This window comes from Dendroctonus ponderosae, unplaced genomic scaffold (assembly GCF_020466585.1).
Source record: "Dendroctonus ponderosae isolate FM_Combo_2020 unplaced genomic scaffold, Dpon_F_20191213v2 Dpon_F_20191213_1, whole genome shotgun sequence".
In the NCBI taxonomy this organism is placed as follows: domain Eukaryota; kingdom Metazoa; phylum Arthropoda; class Insecta; order Coleoptera; family Curculionidae; genus Dendroctonus; species Dendroctonus ponderosae.
The window spans coordinates 41,954,773-41,974,949 of NW_026017110.1; the positions used below are offsets into that span (position 1 = coordinate 41,954,773).

Sequence of the window (20,177 nt, forward strand, 5' to 3'; positions counted from 1 at the left end):
ATGTTTAACCGTTTTAAAGAAAAACAACAAAAACTAATATTTTTCGCCATTTTGGAGATCAAATATCTCAAAAATGAGACCTCAAATTTAAAAAAATATGAGGGAGACCCCCCTCTAAAATGACTAGGAGAACACGCTGTTAAAATATTTTAACATATTTACGGAACACCCTGTATAAAGCTTATATTTGCCGCAATTCCTTGACCTGCCTTACAGGAAAACCCCACCACTAATGGTAAAATCGCTTTGGTACTGACATCGTGTTAGTACCCATTAAGTATACCGTCAAATATTTTATTTCTGAATGCACCAACCACTTGCACATATTTCCTACAAAACACAATAAAAACCATTGTTTGATCGACATCCACACGTTTTCTCTGTTATGCAGTCAACACATTTGCCGAATTGCTAAGTCATTATGTGATTATTATTATTTGAACACAAAGCACGTTCATTATCTCATAGAAAACTACATTTACAATGTCAAAACATATAGGGAACGAAAAATGTGATCCATTGCAATAGACGTTTTATTTCCAAAGTGCTTGAAATTAATTATCGTAAAAATAAAACATTAATTTTCGGTTTTTTTTATTAAATTAGTTCACTTAATTAATGAAATAGAATATGATTTTCGTTACAAAAGGCAACGTGATTTTGGTACACTGTGTTAAATTTAAATGATGATGCGTGTTGCCGCGGAATACAAATAACATTAATTTGGAACGGGGGCACCTAATCAGTGATACCTAGTAGCTCGTATTGGATACCTCTCAATCATTAACGATACTAGTTTCAGCATAGTTGAATTTAAATTTTAAAATAAAATAAAAAAATGATATGGTTAATAGCAGCTGGCGTAGTGGCCTTTTTATTATGGTATAGTTTCATTTGGCCTTTAAATCGTTTTACACGAATGGGCGTTAAACAAACAAAACCATGGCCATTGTTTGGAGATTCTTGGACCTCTATATTCAAAGTGAAAAGTGTGAGCGAACATGTATCATGGATTTATAATATGCACCCTGATACCAGGTGAGTAAAGAAATACCCTCACTATATGAATGTGCCTCTTAAGTCGGTGTGTGTATTTCTACTCGTGTCATATGTAAAAAATAAGTAAAAAGTAAAACTCGACTCGGCTTCAGAAAAAATATGTTCCTACTTACTAGCTGTATTTTATAAGAAACAAAATATCGCATTATTTTCACCGAAGAAAGATCAATGTGACAAGTGTGTAGCTCATAAAACAGGAAGCATCAGCATAGAAATATACGAAAAATATCATGTGAAAAAAGAAGAAGCGCGAAATGAAAAACAGAAAGACAAAGACGCAGAAAATTGTAATGTATACACGATGGATTTGCAGTCGGTATTATTTTGTCCGAAGTATACCTTCGGCACGAAGGACAAGGTTTGACAGCCAACATCTTTACTTCCAGATTGTATCGTTTTGTCAGAAACCATGTAGTGAACGAAAATGAAGCCGTAAGCAAGATTACCTTTTATAGCGATGGTTGTACCTGCCAGAACAGGAATGCATTGCTCTTAAGTGCCCTTTTATATTTATTCAAATAAAGTAAAACAACAATTGAGCAGAAGTATCTTGAAAAGTGACACACACCGATGGAATGCGACTCAATGCATTCAAGTATTGAAAGGAAGCTGGAATGATAAATGTCCCAGCTGATTACGTAAGGGGGCTGCCTGAAGTATCAGTGCGAGATTCCGGGTTTTCGCCTCTACTCGCCCCGAGGTATACATGTTTTAAATTTCGATATATCCTTCTATGAAAGGAGTTGGAATTAAAACACCACGCTTGCCAGGCTAGTTGTTGAGTTTGGGAATTACAGTTTCTTACTCCAGGTGGAACGGTTATTCCGCCGTATCTCGGTCGTCAGGGCCTCGTTCGTTTTTTGCAGTATGCAACACGTGCAGGTGAGGTTGATATTTGGTCTGGCTTTGACAGTTGTTATTCGGCTTCGGCTCTTATCCACCCATATATTTACAAACATGCTACCATGCACGTAAAAATTGACGAAGAGTGGGTTACTGCAAAAGCCCAAGTACAGCGAGATGTCAGGCAGGGGGATACAATATCACCCAAATTATTCCCCCGAGCAATGGAGAACGCATTTAAAGGATTATCATGAGCTCATAAAGGCATCAAGATCGTTGGGAAATATCTTAACCATCTCCGCTTCGCAGACGATCTTGTCCTCTTTAGCAGCGCTTCGGCCAAACTTACGACGACGCTCCAAGAACTCAGAGTAGTTTCCGAAGCTGTTGGTCCTAAAATGAAACTACAGAAGATGAAATTTATGAGCACATTTAACATCAGAGTCACTATCAAGAACCATGCTTTTGAGCTAGTCGAAGAATACATATATCTGGGACATAACATCAAAATCGGAAAAAGTAATCAAACCGCAGAGATTACTAGACAAATCGGCCTCAGTTGGGCAGCAATCGGGAAGCTTAGCTACCTACTTCGACAACCAAAAATATTAATAAACCTAAAGAAGAAGGTCTACGATACTTGCATTCTGCCTGTGGCAACATACGGACTCGAAATCTCCACCCTTGCAGCGAATATCGCAAATCGTCTCGAAATTTGCCAAAGAGCGATTGAACGAGCATTGCTGGGAGTAAATCTGCGGGACAGGATCCCAAACGTAGATATTAGGCGGAGAACAGGAGTCTGCGACGTCGTGGAAAGAGTGGCGAAGCTCAAGTGTCAGTGAGCAGGAAACCTGGCCAGAAATAACTCCAAATGGACGAAACCACTAATGCAATGAAACCCAAGGGAAACAAAAAGAAGCATAGGGCGTCCGCAGGCAGGACGTAGATACGACATCCTGTGACATGCGGGAAAGAATTGGATAAATACCGACTAAGACAGATCGAAGTCATTGGAAGAGGCCTATGTCCAGGAGTGGACAAAAAAGGGCTAAAATAGCAGAAGAAGAAGATTACTTTGAAGTTTGGCAATCAGCACGTCTCAACCCAAGACCATATATTGTCAAGTACCTAGATTATAGGTTTTTCAAAAATTTTGAGAAAATGCAAGTTCTTAATGCTATAAGACCCGGAACCCCGGCCTGTGGTCCAGGCGATGTGGTTGTCACTGAAATCAGAGGCCAGATATATCCCAGATAGGTCCATCATGTTTAAAATTCTTCACTCAGAAGAACGGAAACCTTTACCATGTCGGCTGAATAAAAATAAAATTGTTTCATCATATGATGACCTCCCTCAAATTTACGATGGACCTATACCAATTCAAAAGGAGAAATTTCAACATTGAATGGATTTAAAAAAATGCGTTTTACGATAGTTTGTCCCACTTATAAAACGTAAAAATTATTGTTAAAGTTGTAAAAGTATTAAATAAAGTCTTTCTCTTCAGAAATCTGGCTATTGGTTTTCATTAATAAAATAAATTATAGTAAACATTTATTCTTTCAGAGTTTTTCATTGGTTTGATGATAAACAAAAATGGCTCAAGTCCTAAAATAGTCAAAAAATAAGTAAGCAACTTGCCTATGTTCATTTAATCGCAGAAAAAAATTAAAATTTCATTAAAGTTAAATATAACGTACACATTAAATTCATTCATATAAAAACAAGCAATGTGAAATTTTTTTTTTTATTCTGTTTTAATTAAAATTAAACTTTACAAAAGGTTTTTAGCTCGCCTACAAAACTATCATTTTGTGAGTTAGGCAACTTGCATCTTAGAACGACGATATGTATCGTGTTCAGTATGTTAATCTGCTCGAGATTAGGTGATTCGATAGCATCTAATTTCCTGGATTCTTTTAAAACGTTTAGTTTTAGTTAGTCTGTTCTTTTGTGTTATTATTCGTGATTATATCGTAAAATATAGGAAAATCAAATGTCAATCAGTGTCTTGAAATACTTAGTTTTTCTCATTACAATAGAGAACGCTAAAATCACGCTGACGCAAATCTAACTCAAGGATATAATACAACATTTTCAACAGCATTTTCGAACGCGAAACTGAGTGTAAATAATACAAGTACCTATTGCACATTTTAGATATACTGGATTTTTCCAATTTGCAACACCTTCGATAATGCTAAGAGATCCAGAATTGATTAAGCAAATAACAGTCAAAGATTTTGACCATTTTACTGATCACAGAAAGTTTGTTGAACCGGAAGCAGATCCAATATGGAGTGGGAATTTATTTGCTTTAAGAGGTACGAATTAATTAGTAAATTTTCAACACTTTAGCTGCAGACAGTAATTTTGTACGTATAAGTTTCTAAATGCATATTTTTAGGAGCGAAATGGAGGGAAATGAGAGCAACCTTGAGTGGATCTTTTACTAGTAGCAAAATGAAGCATATGTTCGATGTAATAAACGAAACTGCTGAAAATTTCTCAAAACATTTTGCAAGTAAAAATGAGAAATTTATTGAAATTGAATTAAAAGATGTGTTTACAAAGTAAGTTACATTTATATTGGTAAGAAGGATGATGATGTAAGAAATCGTGTTCTCATGTTGCTAAAATTTGCTTTATTCCGATTTTTACCATATTCTTATAGTTTTGGTTTAAATTTAGGTACGCAAATGACATAATTGCCACATCTGCATTTGGAATCCAAGTAAACTCTTTAGCAGACCCCAAAAATACATTCTATAACATGGGCGAGACAATAACTGATTTCGGTGGTTTCATAAACAAACTTAGGTTTATTACCTTGGCGTCATTGCCCACAGTGGCCAAGGTATGAATGTATTTATAACTGCATTTTGAGCTTAAATGTTTTTAACAGCTATATTGAACTACGCATTGTTTAATACTTTTCCAGTACCTCAGATTAACCCTATTTCCAAGAAATCCAGTACGCTACTTTCGAGACATAATACACGATACAATCAAAGTTAGGATTCAAAAAAGCATTGTCAGGAAAGATATGCTGAATCTGCTTTTGGATACACGAAAAGGCATCACTAATGAAGAAGAAGGAGTTGTCGAAACAGGTTTTGCCACCGTCAAAGAATTTTCTTCTACAAGTAAGATAATTTTCATTAAATAGACCTCAATACAAATTTGTGAAAATTCGGTACAGAATTACTTACAAATGTAATATATTACTTTTGCATAGTACATAACAAAATTAGTAATAACAATTACATTTTAGATAAACCAAAAGCGAAGGAATTCAAATATTTAAGTGATGATGATATTACGTCACAAGCATTAATTTTCTTCTTTGCTGGTTTCGATACTGTATCAACTTCCTTGTGTTTTGCAACTTACGAAATAGCAATAAACCCAGATATTCAAGAGAGGCTCAGGGAAGAAATTATCGAGACACAACAAGCTAATAATGGGAAGCTGTCATATGATGCATTACTGAAAATGAAATACATGGATATGGTGTTTTCAGGTAAAAACGCAATATTTTCCATCACTTGTGTAGCTTTAAAATATTACGCTTTTCATTACTGACACTGGCAACCTTTTTTAGAGGCACTTAGGAAATGGCCGCCCGTTCCAGGCATGGACAGAGAATGTACTAAATCATACACAATTCAACCTGTCCGTCCCGATGAAAAACCGGTTCACCTGAAGCCTGGAGACGTGCTGATGCTTCCCATGATGGGCCTTCATCGAGATCCACGTTACTATGAAAATCCGGAGAAATTCGATCCCGAACGATTTTCCGACGAAAATAAGGACAAGATTAGACCCTACACATATATTCCATTCGGTTCAGGTCCGAGAAACTGTATCGGTTCTAGGTTCGCTATTCTTGAAGCGAAAGCTGTTTTATACCATTTGTTGCTGAATTTCAAAATTGAGCCAACAAAGCGTCTCAGTGTGCCATTGAAACTTTGCAAAAAAACATTTAAAAACACTGCAGATGGCGGTTTCTGGTTAGGACTGAGAAAAATTCAAAACTGATCAGGATCATTTTTATAAATAGAAATATTTTTAGGTTGTTAGTGTACAGAGTTAACTTTTTATATTATGTATTTAAAAATTAAATGATGGCCGTCATGCAAATATGGATTTATTATGTAACTTAAATACATGCGGTTTCAGGTTAATCGGAGGAAAGATGAAAATGGGCCACTCGAACTTGGTCCCAATGTGCTTGGCCTTTGACATTTGCATTCAAAAACTACAGGCAAGGGAAAGAACCACCATAGTTAAAAAAATCATATCGAGTCCGCATTAAGTTGCCAACTACAGTAATCGTGGGAAAATTGAACATCCTTCAAAGGAACATTTTTTTAAATTCTAGCAGTGCGTACAAAAATTCCCGTAAACTAGAAGAAAAAAATAATTTTGGAGCGGGAGAAAACTGCAACTATCATTAAAAAATGCAACCAGGAGAACTTTCTTTTAAATATAAAAGTTTAACGTGAAGTTGATACGCTTTAAGGAGATGTCGGTGGCGATATCGGTATTGACTTCTAATAATATTATAGACAAAAAAGTGACATATTAAACTCGAGAAAGGCTGTAGAATACACTCTTCTATTCTTCGACTTTGAGCATATGTGGGTAAGTTGGAGGGAGATAGTTTGTTGGGAGGTTGATTGCCGGTGAATTCGGTACATTTCGTGAGGACCTCCAGGTGTTCTAAATCCCCGGCATTTTTGAAAAATTGCAGATTGACCAGATGTCTCAGGTAGGGATGGTCGGTATTTAACGTAACAGCTAAAATAGCATTGTTACAAACGTGTAACCTGAAACCGTAGTTACAGCTAGCAGACTTAACCGGTTGTTTTTGGAACCGTGTCATAAACCCGAAAAAGCCGTTCGCACAGAACCGATGCGACACCGTCGAGCATCTATCCATCTAGCTGCAGCCGTTTGCCAATTAAAAGGTTGTTTTTGGAACCTTCTCATAAAACCGTAACGGCGGTGCGCACCAGCACAGATCGACAACGTCGAGCGATCTATTCAGCTGCAGCCGTTCGACGACTTAAACGGTTCTTTTGGGAACCGTCTCATAAAATCTAAACAGTTGCGCGCACTTCGCCTCAGTTGCCGCCGGTTGCCGACTTAAACCGTTATTTTTGGAACTGTCTCATATAACCTAAACAGTTGCGTGCACTTCGCACTTGCTACAGCCGTTTGCCGATTTAAACGTTTTTTTTTGGAACTGTCTCATAAACCTGAAAAAGTGGTTTGCGTTAGCACAGAACCGATGCGGCATCGTCGAGCGCTCTATCCAATTGCAGCAGTTTCAGTAACCATTTGTCAACGGAAAATATGTATCGTAGAGTGTTGCCTTAATTATTGTGTTTATCACTTTTCGTTTGTAGGAATTTCTGTTCAGTTCTCCAGAGTCCATAATCGTTCAGATATGGATCAGATATTAATTCAACATTTTTAGTCTAGAAGTATTTAGTTTGTTGACGTTCTGTAATAGATCTTAAAATAAAAGGGATTTCTCTCATTAATAAACTTAGCTCGAGATGTATATATATGTATGCCTATAATCAGCAAACTAAGCAGTACACTTGCATATGAGCTATGACCAAATTTAGAGTAATAAAAATTAATAGAGTAATAAAAATAAAATAATAATAAGACATAAATTCCATCACAGTTAAAATGTAAAATAATAAACGTTGTAAGCAGAATGTGCACCTGCTTTTAAGCAAGCTTGCCATTTTTAGATATAAATTCAGTCATAAGATGAAATTAAAGTTAGTTATATAGGCGTTGTAAGGTCGACATATTTTTTAAAAGTATTTTTTGGTGGTACCAAAGTTAAATCGGGTAATACTTCGAACTCAGTAAAAAGCATCTGCAAAAATTTTTATTTTTAAACGTTAATTAATTTTTAAATCAAAAAAAATTAGATTTTTAAACAGTTTTGCAAATAAAGCGTATATTTTATTTAATCAGTTTTTATTTATATATTTTATCTAGTTTAGTATCAGTTCTTTTGTTCTTTAAGGTACTACTGACCCATGTTTTGTTTCTGATTTTAGAATATTTTATGTTATCTAAGAGCTTTAGTTAAGAATTATTATTTTAATAAATGAAATCATTATTTGTCATTACTATTTCTACCATCATCATTGCGCATGTTTAATGAAAAATGTTCAAAGTAACATATTCCTTTTGGAACCGCATTTTGAAACCTATTACCAACGTGAAACTGGAACGTTGCAACCTCGTTACAGAAACATAACCGTTCATCCCACCTCTAGTCTCATGTAACTACCCCCTATCTCTTCTTCGCTATGTTCTCTATCTTTCTACGTCCTAAATGTCACGATCCTAATTCGTATACTAGTCATGGTTTTCGTTCAGCCGGACTCCTGTTGTATTTATGCTCTGCAGGTCATTATTGACCACATGTCATTTTTTTATATCCAAGCTTTGCTATCCTTGCTTATCTATAGATTGTGCCAAATTGTAATTATTGTTGCATAACCACAAATTAGTTCATGTTCATATTATTTTTATCGTTCATGAAAATATTCTGGCCTTATTTTATAGAGGAGCTTTACAGCCCTTGCTCTTTCATGACAGCAATATTAAATTCGTTGGGTCGGTGAAATTTCTGGGTTTGAACATTAATGTTAACCTACAGCGATCTTCTCATGCTGACTCCCTAACAAAGAAACTATCTTCCGCTTGTTTCGCAATTCGATCACTTTCTCAAGAGTTAAATGTGTTCTCCGCCAGATTCGCCTAATTCTCTCTATTTCAGTCTTACATCCGCTACGGCCTCCTTTTTTGGGGCTGCTGTAACACCCAGCAATTTCACAGTATTTTTGAACTTCAGAAAAGAGCAATTCGCTACTTGTTTGGCCTGAAGAGGCCACTTTTTCAACTTGGAGACTGCCTGCTTGATACGCAAGTCAATATATTTGCCTACCCTTTCCCTCCTCGGAACTAATTAAATACTCAATTATTTACAACGCCAAGAAAATATATAATCATGTTTTGTCTCATCTTAAATCTCTCCCTACGTCTTCCAAATATCGGGAATGTACAAAAGCATACTTCCTAAAAAGAACATTTCATTCTGCGACTGCTTTTTGCTTGGTATAATGTGCTTTTTCTGAGTTTGGCTACTATCCAACTTCATTAAAATAAATTTTTCCGTTTGGGCATCACATGCGGTAGTTGCCGGGAGTTAATTCGATTTGTATGGTAGTTACAACTTTTTACTTCAGGGTCATCAGTTTACAAGTTCATGCTTATTTTTATTGTGTATCAACGGGACCACGGGTTGCGAGCGGAGCGAAATCATATTGGGTTTAAGTTCAGCGAGCAAACTATCAAATGGGTATGATCACGATCCGCTTGAAATAACATAAACAGCGTCAACAGTTGTGCCATCTTATGGTTTGGGGTGCTGCTTTATTCCATTCATTCATGTTTTCCAATTTTAATTTGTGTGGTTATTCTGCACCGCTTGTAACCGCTGGTGGTTGACTTACTCTGATCACCTCTGTGTTTGTATCTTCTGTCCATTACGACTGATTGTACGTGACATATTTTGTACTGTTTTGTATTGACGACTAGCGTGATTTTCGTTAAATATCCCTGCACATTAATTTTTTGCAATATACTTAAGGCGTCTTTAGGGTATAACCTGGAAAATCTCTTGGTTCAGTTTACAAAGCAGATGTATATCAGTTTGTTAAACTCAATATTTATTCCTTCGTTTGTTGGCAAGACGACATTTCTCATAACCTGGTTGCTGTTCAATAGGTATTCCATAGTTGGCATTCTCATAGGTAGTTTTCAACTGAATAGTCAATTGAAGACCATTAAAGGATCACTGCAAGACCAAAAAATTGATTTTTAATAGATAGAAAGAAAAGAAAATAAAATAGATTGGCGAACAATTTTAAAAACCGTTTTTTTTTTGCTCAGACATTATTAATGAAATTTTACGTTGTCTCATTTGAAACACTAGTTTTCAGCAAAAATGCTGACTGTTAGAAAAATAATTAAACTAGACAACGCCTGAAACAAAAATCAAATATCACGCAGCAGTCAGAATTTATCCAGTTCCAAAGTTCAAACAAATTTGGCCGTGTAACTTTTACTTTGTTGAGCAGTTTGCTAATGGTCAGTATTTAAATATTTGCTACACAATACCGAAAAAAATACTAAAAGATATAAATAAATGCTAAAAAACCACAACTAACACAAAAACCTGAACAGCATTAATTAACGTAGAAATGGATAAGACTATCAGGAAAATGATAAAAGAAAAGAAAACGAAAAACCAAGAAACAGAAACAGAAAAAGTTATAGAAAACAACAGGAATATGAAATGCTTAAGACCAACATTGGGTAGATATGTGATAAATAAAGTAAAATATATGAAAGGCGTAGAGACCAGTATTAAAGACATCATAAATATCACACAACTATTTTATACAGAAATATACTAAACAAAGTCTGAAGCCCTGGAAGAAATCGTAAAACAACTGCAAAATAAAATAAGGAACGGAAACTCAAAACTACAACCTGAAATAAGCGGAATCGAAATAAACAGGGCACTGAAAGAAATGGAAAATATCAAAGCACCAGAAACAGGCGGAATAACGACAGAAATGTTAAAATATGGTGGAAAAACTGTAGCTGATACTATCCACACTCTCCTAAATAAAATACTTAAAGTTAAAAGTATTCCAAACAACTGGAATAACTTAAGAATAATACTATCTATAGGATATACTCTAGGAATAAAAAAACTATCGATTTATAACACTCCTTAATGTAGTTTATAAGCTCCTCACAAAAATACTAACCACTAGGCTTACAATAAAATTCGACGAATATCAATGGAAAAAACAGGCCGGATTTAGAAAGGATTTTAGACCGAGTGACCAGCAATTAGCAATGAAAATCCTAATAGAATTCGCCAACGAATATCACATCCCACTATATGTTGCGTTTATCGGTTTCGAAAGGGCTTTTGATAGTGTTGAATACTGGGCAGTAAAAAGCTCGCTAATTTAGAGCCCGCTAGAAAATTTACATCGGAATCATGAAAAATGTGCATTGAAAAAAGCTGTCAATAAAGTCAAAGTTTAGATACTTATTACGGATAAGCTGCTGATTGAATAGGAACCAAATTTTCGAGTGTTCTGTATCGAGCACTCAAGATGTTAAGTTAAAATACAACAAAAGTCACTGAACATTAATAAATATCACGCACTAAAAAAATCGATATTGAAACTTATTAGAAAATGTAACCTAAAATTAAAATGTGAATGTAGGAAAACTCAGTAAAAAATGTTGTTTTCGAAAATGGAACAAATACCTATTCAAAGTGTTGACAAGACCTCTTTAATTTAGAACGTAATTCACAGAAGGAAACATCGATAAATGCAACAAATTATCTTCCAAGGCAATAGAAGTTGTGATTCACACTAAAACGACACTTGTTTTACAGGTTTTCTGTTACGTTCGTATTTAAACAAGAAATTTAAATAACGCAAAACAGAATCCAGTTACTAGAGAGATATTGGACGGCCAATAAGGTCATGCAGTAATTTAGTTTGCGCTATTTTGACACATACGCCTGCGCACATCAGTCTAAGAAATAATTACTGCAATATTAAAGTACTGTTCTGTACGGCACGTTTTATTTTCTTCCTTCAACTGGCCCAAGCAGGTTCTGTGGTTTGGTCTTATTTATTTTTAATGTATTTACTTTAGTTTTTCTTTAAGCCGGGTTTTTGCTTAAGGTGGGTGTTTCCAAGGGGGGTCTGCCATTAGACTATTGGGAGATTTGAAGTGGAGTTTTGGTATTGTTCGGAAAAAAGTCTCTCGGATTAGGGGATTGATGTGGTCGAGGATTCTGGTTTTGAACTTTTTGTGTAGTTTCGAAATGAACTGAAATGAAATATTATGAAAATAGCACTTAATAACAACTAGGTACCCAAAAATTTTTTCTGAACCAATAGTAAATGGAGGAATTAACAAAATTTACAAATCAACTAAATATAACAATAAATCAATAAAAAAATATCAAAAAGACTAAAACCACACAACATTATAATTACGGAAAAAACAAAAAAAAACAATTGAATGCTTCCTAAAACTAAAAAGAAAAACTGACAGAATGGATGTTCCAAATACTGTATATAGAGTGATTTGTTTAGAATGTGATATTTGATATGAATGATAATGAAGGACAAACTTCAGTCTGATAAATACTAGTGAAAATAAAACAGCATTACCACAACATGCACACCAAATGTTACATAATTTTGATTTTAACAACGCAGATATCTTAGTCAGGGAAACAAATTATCATAAAAGAAGAATCCAAGAAAAGATACAAATGTGACTGAATGAATGAAAAATGAATAAATTTCATATCAGATACCGACAACCTTAGCAACATTTACCAAACCCTAATAAGGCCATAAGTATGGCACACCCAGTACTCTAGTGAAAAAAACTATTTCCGCTTATCTTATCTCAATACATACATACATACCATTCTCGCAAATGTAGAAAATAATTCAGACAAATTTAAGGTTTCAAGAAGGCAAATACATAAAAGAACATAATGTTTACCAATTATGAGGTAAGTTTTTCAAATGTTGTGCTCTCCCAAAAGGAAAGATTTTTTCCTTCAAGAACTGATAAATGTTTAAACGCTTTATAAATTATAGTTTCTATACAACATATTTTAATTGTGGATTGGTGTTTCTAGGTTGGGTAAATTTTAAATCTGATGATGGCGCTGTTGTCTCGCCGAAACGTAATGAAATAAACGATATTCAAAATTTTTACTTCACACTTTGACGGAGACCCAGGAAGCATAATAATATAATAACAATTACACCCAGTCAGGAAAATAAATCAAAATTTCATATAATGCACTAAAAGTTTTAACCCGTATTTAGTGGACAAAAGGGATAAAATTTAGGGTAAAAGTCGGACACTAACATTTTTTTCGGCATTTTCTGAAGAGATGTTTACAGATTTTTACATATTTTGCATTAATTTCAGACATTAAACCAAAAGCGAAAGGTAAGTTTCATCAGTATGACGAAGATTTCCTCAGAAGATCAAAAATAATAACAACACAGTTATTCTTATATCCCATATATAAAGCTTATATTTTCCGCGATTCCTTGACCTGCCTTACAGGAGAACCCCACCACTCATGGTAAAATCGCTTTGGTACTGACATCGCGTTAGTACCCATTAAGTATACCGTCAAATATTCTATTTCTGAAGGCACCGAACACTTGCACATATTTCCTACAAAAGACAATAAAAACATTGTTTGATCGACATTCCAAACGTTTTCTCTGCTATGCAGTCAACACATTTGCTAAATTGCTAAGTCATTATGTGATTATTATTTGAAGGCAAAGCACGTTCATTATCTCATCGAAAACCACATTTACAATGTCAAAGCGTATAGGGAACGAAAAATGTGATTCATTGCAATAGACGTTTTATTTCAAAGTGCTTGAAATTAATTATCATAAAAATAAAACATTAATTTTCGGTTTTTTTTATAAAATTAGTTCAGTTTGTTAATGAAATAAAATATGATTTTCGTTGCAAAATGCAATGTAATTTTGGTACACGGTGTAAAATTCTAAATGATGATGCTTGTTACCGCGGAATACAAATAAGACAATAAGATTAGTTTGGAAAGTGGGCACCTAATCAGTGATGCCTAGTAGCTCGTATTGGATACCTCTCGATCATTAACGATGCTAGTTTCAGCATAGTTGAATTTAAATTTTAGAATAAAATGCAAAAATGATATGGTTAATAGCAGCTGGGGTAGTGGCGTTTTTTTTATGGTATAGTTTCATTTGGCCTTTAAATCATTTTACACGATTGGGCGTTAAACAAACAAAACCATGGCCATTGTTTGGAGATTCTTGGCCCTCTATATTCAAAGTGAAAAGTGTGAGCGAACATATATCATGGATTTATAATATGCACCCTGATACCCGGTGAGTAAAAATATACCCTCACTATATGAATGTGCCTCTTAAGTCGATCTGTGTATTTCTACTCGTATCATATGTAAAAAATAAGGAAAAAGTAAAACTCGACTCGGCTTCAGAAAAATATGTTGATACTTACTAGCTGTATGTTATAATGCAATCCGATTGAATATAAGGTTTTAGTGAGTAAATTTTCTTTTAGAATTAAGTAAATAAACCAGCGTTTCTAAATGGTTTTAAGACTATAATCTAGTATCTTCGCTATTGAGCTGGTAGTCACCTGATTGCTGGTAGAGACATCATTTTTCGGAATTCCGTATCGTCGTTCTAAGATGCAAGTTGCCTAAGTCCATTTTTGATCAAAACAAAACTGCTTCTGCATCATCTGCTTAAAATCGCACAAACCCATGATCGAACAGTGGTCTAAATTCCTAATCTGACGTTTACGTGCCATAATCCGATTAAACGAATTTAGCCAAAGTCCGCAGTACTTAAAAATAAATACGCATTTTGCCCAAGTCCTACATTTGTAATTAAACCGTAACCGTTGCATGCCAGCAAAACGTGGTTTTTTTAGTGGCAATTTTAGTGGCCTTTTAAATTAAAAAAGTAAGCAAAAAACGTTTGTGAAATATTGTACTCAATATTTTAGCAATGTTTTAAAAGTTACATTATATAATTAGCTTCAAAGTTTGATGAATGTTTGTTGTTTTACAACTCTAACTCGAAAAAGCTCCTTTAAGATGCAAGGAATTAACAGAGAATGACAGAACTATACTCTTTAATCATTTCTGGATGCTGTCTGGTCTGAGAAGCAAATTTATGTCACTGCACGGATTAACAAATGTTCGACTAGAAGAGCTACAATCGAAAACAAGAGGACCATTCAAGACGGGTGTATTCATAATCATACTTTCTTAACAAACAAACTCTCAGATTAAAAGAATGCAAAACAATGTTCTGCAATACTATTAACATACCAAAAATAATAGTTGGCTATTGGCTTCTTGAAAAAAAAAACATTCATTGCACTCAGGATATTCCAATTCAAAAAGGAAGTAACCATAGGCAGGTGCAAAGAAACAGAAAAAACAAGGGTTTAACATTATTTTTAAATAGCTTACCCAAGCTGGACTCACATTACTGTAGAATGTCTAATAGCAAGCCTTGAATAGAACAAGTTTGGACTTCTAAATTAAAACTTTACAGGCTTTATACTAACGATTGGTGTGCCGAGAAAAACTTATTATCATTATATGTTGCATCTTTCTCAAACACGATTGAAGATCAAGATGTTGAGTTATTTTCACCGAAGAAAAACCAATGCGACAAATCTGTAGCTTATAAAACCGAAAACATCAGCATAGAAATATATCAAGAACATCAAGTGAAAAAGAAACACTAATTGAAAAACCGAAAGACAAAGGAGCAGAAATTTGTGATGTATACACGATGGATTTGCAATCAATATTATTATGTCCGAAGTCTACATTTGGCACGAATGACAAGGAGGACTGACAGCCAACATCTTCACTTTAATATTGTATGGTTTCGTGAGAAACCATGTAATGGAGTAAAATGAAGCCGTAAGCAAGATTACCTTTTATAGCGATGGTTGTACCTGCCAGAACAGGAATGCTTTTCTCTCAAATAAATACCGTTTTAAATTTATTCAAAGAGAGTAAAATAAGCAAAATAACAATTGAGCAGAAGCATCTTGAAAAGGGACACACGCAGATAGAATGCGACTCAATGCATTCAAGTATTGAAAGGAAGCTTAAGAAGAAAATGATAAATGTCCCAGCAGATTCCGGGTTTTTGCCTCTACTCGCCTGGGGTATACATGTTTTAAATTTCGACATATCTTTTTCGACGACATTCATAGATGGCTATGAAAGGTGTTGGCATTAAAACACCACGCTTGCCAGGCTTGTTGGTAAGTTTGGGAATTATATTTCCTTAACTTCAGGTGGAACGGTTATTCCGCCGTATCTCGGTAGTCAGAGCCTCGTTCGTTTCTAGCAGTGGGCACCACGTGCAGGTGAGGTTGATATTTGGTCTGGCTTTGATAGTTGTTATTCGCCTTCGCCTCTTACCCACCCATAGAGCTACAAACATGCTACCATGCACGTAAAAATTGACGAAGAGTGGGTTACTGCAAACGTCCAAGTACAGCGAGGTGTCAGGCAGGGGGATATAAAATCACCCAAGTTATTCACCCTTGCAATGGAGCACGCATAAAGGGCCTATCATGGAATCAGAAAGGCATCAAGATTGTTGGGAAATATCTTAACCATCTCAGCTTCTCAAACGATATTGTCCTCTTTAGCAGCTATCCGGCCGAACTTACAACGATGCACATCTAAAAATCGAAAATCATGAGCACGTCCAACATCCGAGTCACCATCGAGAACCATACTTTGGAGCTAGTCGAAGAATACATATATCTTGGACATAAAATCAAAATCCGAAAAAGTAATCAAACTGCGGAGATTACCAGACGAATCGGCCTCCGCTGGGCAGCATTCTAGACGCTTAGATAAATACTTCGATAACTAAAAATCCCAATAAAGCTAAAGAAGAAGGTCTAGGATAACTGTATCCTGACTGTGCCAACATACGGACTCGAAACTGCCACCCTTGCAGCAAACAGCGCAAACCGTCTCCGAATATGCCAAAGAGTGATGGAACGAGCAATGCTGGGAGTAAATCTGCGAGACGGGATCCCAAACGTAGATATTAGGCGGAGGACAGAAGTCTGCGACGTCGTGGAAAGATTGGCGAAGCTCAAGTGTCAGTGTGTTTGAAATTCGTCACTAACAAGAATGGAAACATTTACCATGGCGGCTGAATAAAAATCAAACTGTTTCATCATATTACGCCATCCCTCAAATTTACGATGCACCTATAGCAATTCAAAAGGAGATCTTTCAACATTGAATGGATTTAAAATTGTCTTTAAATAAACCATGCTTTTTACGATAGTTTGACCCACTTATAAAACGTAAAACTTATTATTACACTTGTAAAAGTATTAAATAATGATATATATTATTAATAAATCGGGCTATTGGTTTTCATTAGTAATATAAATTATAGTGTAAAGTAAAATGTATTGTTTAATACATTTTATTGGTTTCATGAGAAACGAAAATGGCTCAAGTCCTAACATAGTCAAAAAGTAAATAAACAACTTGCCTATGTCCAGTTAATCGCAGTAAAAAAACTAAAATTTCAGTATAGTTAAATATAATGTAAACAATAAATTCTAACAAAAACCGGCAATGGAAAAAAATATTAATTTATTTCTATTTTATTTCTAATTAAAATTGACAAAGTTTTGTAGCTCTGCTACAAAACTGTCATTTTGTGAGGGAGGCAATTTGCATCTTAGAACGACGATACGTATCGTGTTCTGTATGTCAATCTGCTCGAGATTTGGGGTTTCGGTGACATCTAATTTCCTGGATTCATTTAAAACGTTTAGTAATATCTGTTTTTTTGTGTCATTATTTCGTGACATATCAAAATCAACGTTTTGAAATACTTAGTTTTTTTTATTAGACTACAGAACGCTAAAATCACGTTAACGCAAATATATATCAAGGAAATAATACAACATTTCAACAGCATTTTCAAACTAGAAACTGAGTGTAAATAATACAGGTCCCTATTGCACATTTTAGATATACTGGATTTTTCCAATTTGCAACACCTTCGATAATGCTAAGAGATCCACAATTGATTAAGCAAATAACAGTCAAAGATTTTGACCATTTCACTGATCACAGAAAGATTGTTGAACCTGAATCAGATCCAATTTGGAGTGGGAATTTATTTGCTTTAAGAGGTACTATTTAATTAGTAAATTTTCAACACTTTAGCTGCAGGCAGTAATTTCGTACGTATTATTTTCTAAATGCATATTTTCAGGAGCGAAATGGAGGGAAATGAGAGCAACCTTAAGTGGATCTTTTACTAGTAGCAAAATGAAGCATATGTTTGATGTAATAAACGAAACTGCTGAAAATTTCTCAAAACATTTTGCAAGTAAAAATGAGAAATTTTTTGAACTTGAATTTAAAGATGTGTTTACAAAGTAAGTTACATTTATATTTGTAAGAAGGATGATGATGTAAGAAATCGTGTTCTCATGTTGCTAAAATTTGGCTTCCCATTTTAACTATACTCATAAAGTTTTTGTTTAAATTTAGGTACACGAATGACATAATTGCCACATCAGCATTTGGAATCCAAGTAAACTCTTTAGCAGACCCCAAAAATACATTTTATACCATGGGCGAAACAATAACTGATTTAAGTGGTTTCCTAAACACACTTAGGTTTATTACCCTAACGTCAATGCCTACATTGGCCAAGGTATGAATGCATTTCGACTTAATGCATAATAACTACATTTTGAGCTTAAATGCTTTCAACATCTATATTGAACTACGCATTGTTCAATACTTTTCCAGTACCTCAGATTAACCCTATTTCCAAGAAATCCAGTATGCTACTTTCGAGTCATAATACACGATACAATCAAAGTTAGGATTCAAAAAAGCATTGTCAGGAAAGATATGCTGAATCTGCTTTTGGATACACGAAAAGGCATCACTAATGAAGAAGAAGGAGTTGTCGAAACAGGTTTTGCCACCGTCAAAGAATTTTCTTCTACAAGTAAGATAATTTTCATTAAATATACCTCAATACAAATTTGTGAAAATGCCGTTCAGAATTACTTGCAAATGTAATATATTACTTTTGCATAGTACATAACAAAATTAGTAATAATAACTACATTTTAGATAAACCAAAAGCCAAGGAATTCAAGTATTTAAGTGATGATGATATTACATCACAAGCATTAATTTTCTTCTTTGCTGGTTTCGATACGGTATCAACTGCCTTGTGTTTTGTTACTTCCGAAATTGCAATAAACCCAGATATTCAAGAGAGGCTCAGGGAAGAAATTATCGAGACACAACAAGCTAATAATGGAAAGCTGTCATATGATGCATTACTGAAAATGAAATACATGGATATGGTGTTTTCTGGTAAAAAACGCAATATTTTTTATTACCTGTGTAGCTTTAAAATATTACGCTTTTCATTACTAACTTACCTTTTTAGAGGGACTTAGAAAATGGCCGCCGGCTCCAAGCATTGACAGAGCATGTACTAAATCATACACAATTCAACCTGTCCGTCCCGATGAAAAACCCGTTCACCTGAAGCCTGGAGACGTGCTGATGCTTCCCATTATGGGCCTTCATCGAGATCCACGTTACTATGAAAATCCGGAGACATTCGATCCCGAACGATTTTCCCACGAAAATAAGGACAAGATTAGACCCTACACATATATTCCATTCGGTTCAGGTCCGAGAAACTGTATTGGTTCTAGGTTCGCTATTCTTGAAGCAAAAGCTGTTTTATACCATTTGTTGCTGAATTTCAAAATTGAGCCAACAAAGCGTCTCAGTGTGCCATTGAAACTTTCCAAAAAAACATTTAGAAACACTGTAGAGGGCGGTTTCTGGTTGAGACTGAGAAAAATTCAAATCTGAGCAGGATCATTTTCATAAATATAAATATTTTTAGGTTTTTAGTGTATACAGTATATATATATATTTAGTATAGTTAGCTTTTTGTATTATGTATTTGATAATAAAATATTATGTATCATAAATACATGTGATTTGAGGTTAACCGGAGGCAAAATTTATCTCTCTGTCTCTTATGTGTTTGGCCTTTGGTATTTGCATGTAAGAACTACAGGGAAGGGAAAAAAACACCAGAGTTAAAAAAATCATATTGAGTCCGCATTAAGTTGCCAACTACAGTGTTCCTGGGAAAACTGAATATCCTTCAAAGGAACAGTTTTTGAAATTCTAGCAGGGCGTACAAAATTTTCCGGAAAAAAATTTTTTGGTGCAGGAGAAAACTGCAACTGTCATTAAAAAATGCAACCAGGAGAACTTTCTCTTGAATATAAAAATTGAATATATCGGTATTGATTTCTAATAATATTATAGACAAAAGGTTGCAAATTTCGGACAGAACAAAAGAATAAAAATCAACCTTTAAGGAAAACTATTTAATGCAACGATTTAAATAACAGTTTAATAGAGAGAGAGAGAAAAAAAAGGGTTTCCCTTGAGCGGGTATTTCGGGCGGTCGTGTGCAAAGGCCGAAGGGTGAGTTCGT

The 20,177-nt window shown here is 34.8% G+C and overlaps 2 protein-coding genes and 1 long non-coding RNA gene across 3 annotated transcripts; 2 read left to right on the forward strand and 1 right to left on the reverse strand.

The window, feature by feature from the left end:
• The first annotated feature begins 711 nt into the window (after positions 1–711).
• Positions 712–6,048, forward strand: LOC109540845 (cytochrome P450 9e2). The gene is made up of 7 exons (XM_048661736.1): positions 712–1,038; positions 4,066–4,229; positions 4,313–4,478; positions 4,597–4,762; positions 4,847–5,051; positions 5,180–5,428; positions 5,510–6,048. The coding sequence occupies exons 1-7, from the start codon at positions 839–841 to the stop codon at positions 5,944–5,946; spliced, it is 1,587 nt and encodes a 528-aa protein (XP_048517693.1). The 5' UTR covers positions 712–838; the 3' UTR covers positions 5,947–6,048.
• Positions 6,049–9,653: 3,605 nt separating this feature from the next.
• On the reverse strand, positions 9,654–14,431 carry LOC109538798. The gene is made up of 2 exons (XR_002172066.2): positions 14,245–14,431; positions 9,654–9,802 (listed from the first exon to the last, which is right to left on the reverse strand). It is a non-coding gene; the product is annotated as an uncharacterized LOC109538798 (long non-coding RNA).
• LOC109538795 (cytochrome P450 9e2) lies at positions 12,822–19,679 on the forward strand. The gene is made up of 8 exons (XM_048661737.1): positions 12,822–13,023; positions 13,757–13,970; positions 17,651–17,814; positions 17,898–18,063; positions 18,179–18,344; positions 18,443–18,647; positions 18,776–19,024; positions 19,101–19,679. Exons 2-8 carry the CDS (start codon positions 13,771–13,773, stop codon positions 19,535–19,537), a joined length of 1,587 nt encoding a protein of 528 aa, XP_048517694.1. The 5' UTR covers positions 12,822–13,023; positions 13,757–13,770; the 3' UTR covers positions 19,538–19,679.
• Positions 19,680–20,177: the final 498 nt, after the last annotated feature.